At 48.5% G+C, this 821-nt stretch overlaps 1 protein-coding gene across 1 annotated transcript in view; it reads right to left on the bottom strand.

Moving 5' to 3' along the window:
- Positions 1-821, bottom strand: part of DENND5B (DENN/MADD domain containing 5B) — a 70,218-nt gene that overhangs the window by 38,610 nt on the left and 30,787 nt on the right. The window contains exon 6 of the mRNA XM_009883637.1: positions 83-619. Coding sequence (XP_009881939.1) covers positions 83-619 — 537 coding nt within the window. The remainder of the gene's footprint in view (positions 1-82; positions 620-821) is intronic.

The raw sequence follows: 821 nt of genomic DNA, 5'->3' as shown, positions 1-821 counted from the left end.
TATATATATACATCATAAAGCTATTCTCCCCCCCTCCCAAATGCACTTTCAGATGGAAAAATGAATACATGGCTATCTTTACTTTGTCAAAGTTTTGCATTTGTTCCCTGTTTGTCAGCCACGACTCCATATCGGGGGCAGCCTGAATGACGAAAGCCTCGTAGTCTGCAAACATCTGTGTGAAGCGGTTGGCGAAAACCTCACGAAGCTGCACGTTCAGTTTGTAGTCCCTCAGCTCCACCTCCTCACACGGCAATTTCCCATCCTTCTCCTTCTCTGCGAGGGGAGCCGTGATGGTCATTTTTTCCATCGTCACACCCGTTCTCTTGGCGAGGGCTTGCAGGCGGGCGATCGTCTCGTTGCCTTTCAGCAGCTCATACATGTTGAGGGCATTGCTGGGGATGTTCCCATTCTTCTTGTCGTTCACCAAGTCACTAAGAACCAGGTTCTTGAGTTTGGTGGCGCTGTCGCTGCAGTGCAGGTTACCCTCCGGTGGGATCCCAAACTGCAGGAGAACCTCAGAGATTTCCTGGATAAACTCCAGCTTGTTGGGGAACTGGGGGAATTCCTCCGGCAGTTCAATGAAGTGGTTATCGATGTCTACAAAGCACAAGTTTGCCTAAAATACAAAGGAAAGTTTCAAAACAGACACTCAGCACTGAACTGGGTCCTCAGCTAAGTAGCCCTATTTTCCTAGGGTACTTCCAGACAGAAGGGTAAGAGCACACATCTGCAGGAGTCTTTAGCTGTGTTGTCTAGCCTGTGCCATTTCAGACTTCAGTAAAGCTGAGGGCCAACTGGATGGCAATGATTTAATGAAT

This window comes from Charadrius vociferus, unplaced genomic scaffold (genome assembly GCF_000708025.1).
Source record: "Charadrius vociferus isolate BGI_N301 unplaced genomic scaffold, ASM70802v2 scaffold304, whole genome shotgun sequence".
In the NCBI taxonomy this organism is placed as follows: Eukaryota; Metazoa; Chordata; class Aves; order Charadriiformes; family Charadriidae; genus Charadrius; species Charadrius vociferus.
This window is presented reverse-complemented; position numbering and strand designations above follow the sequence as displayed.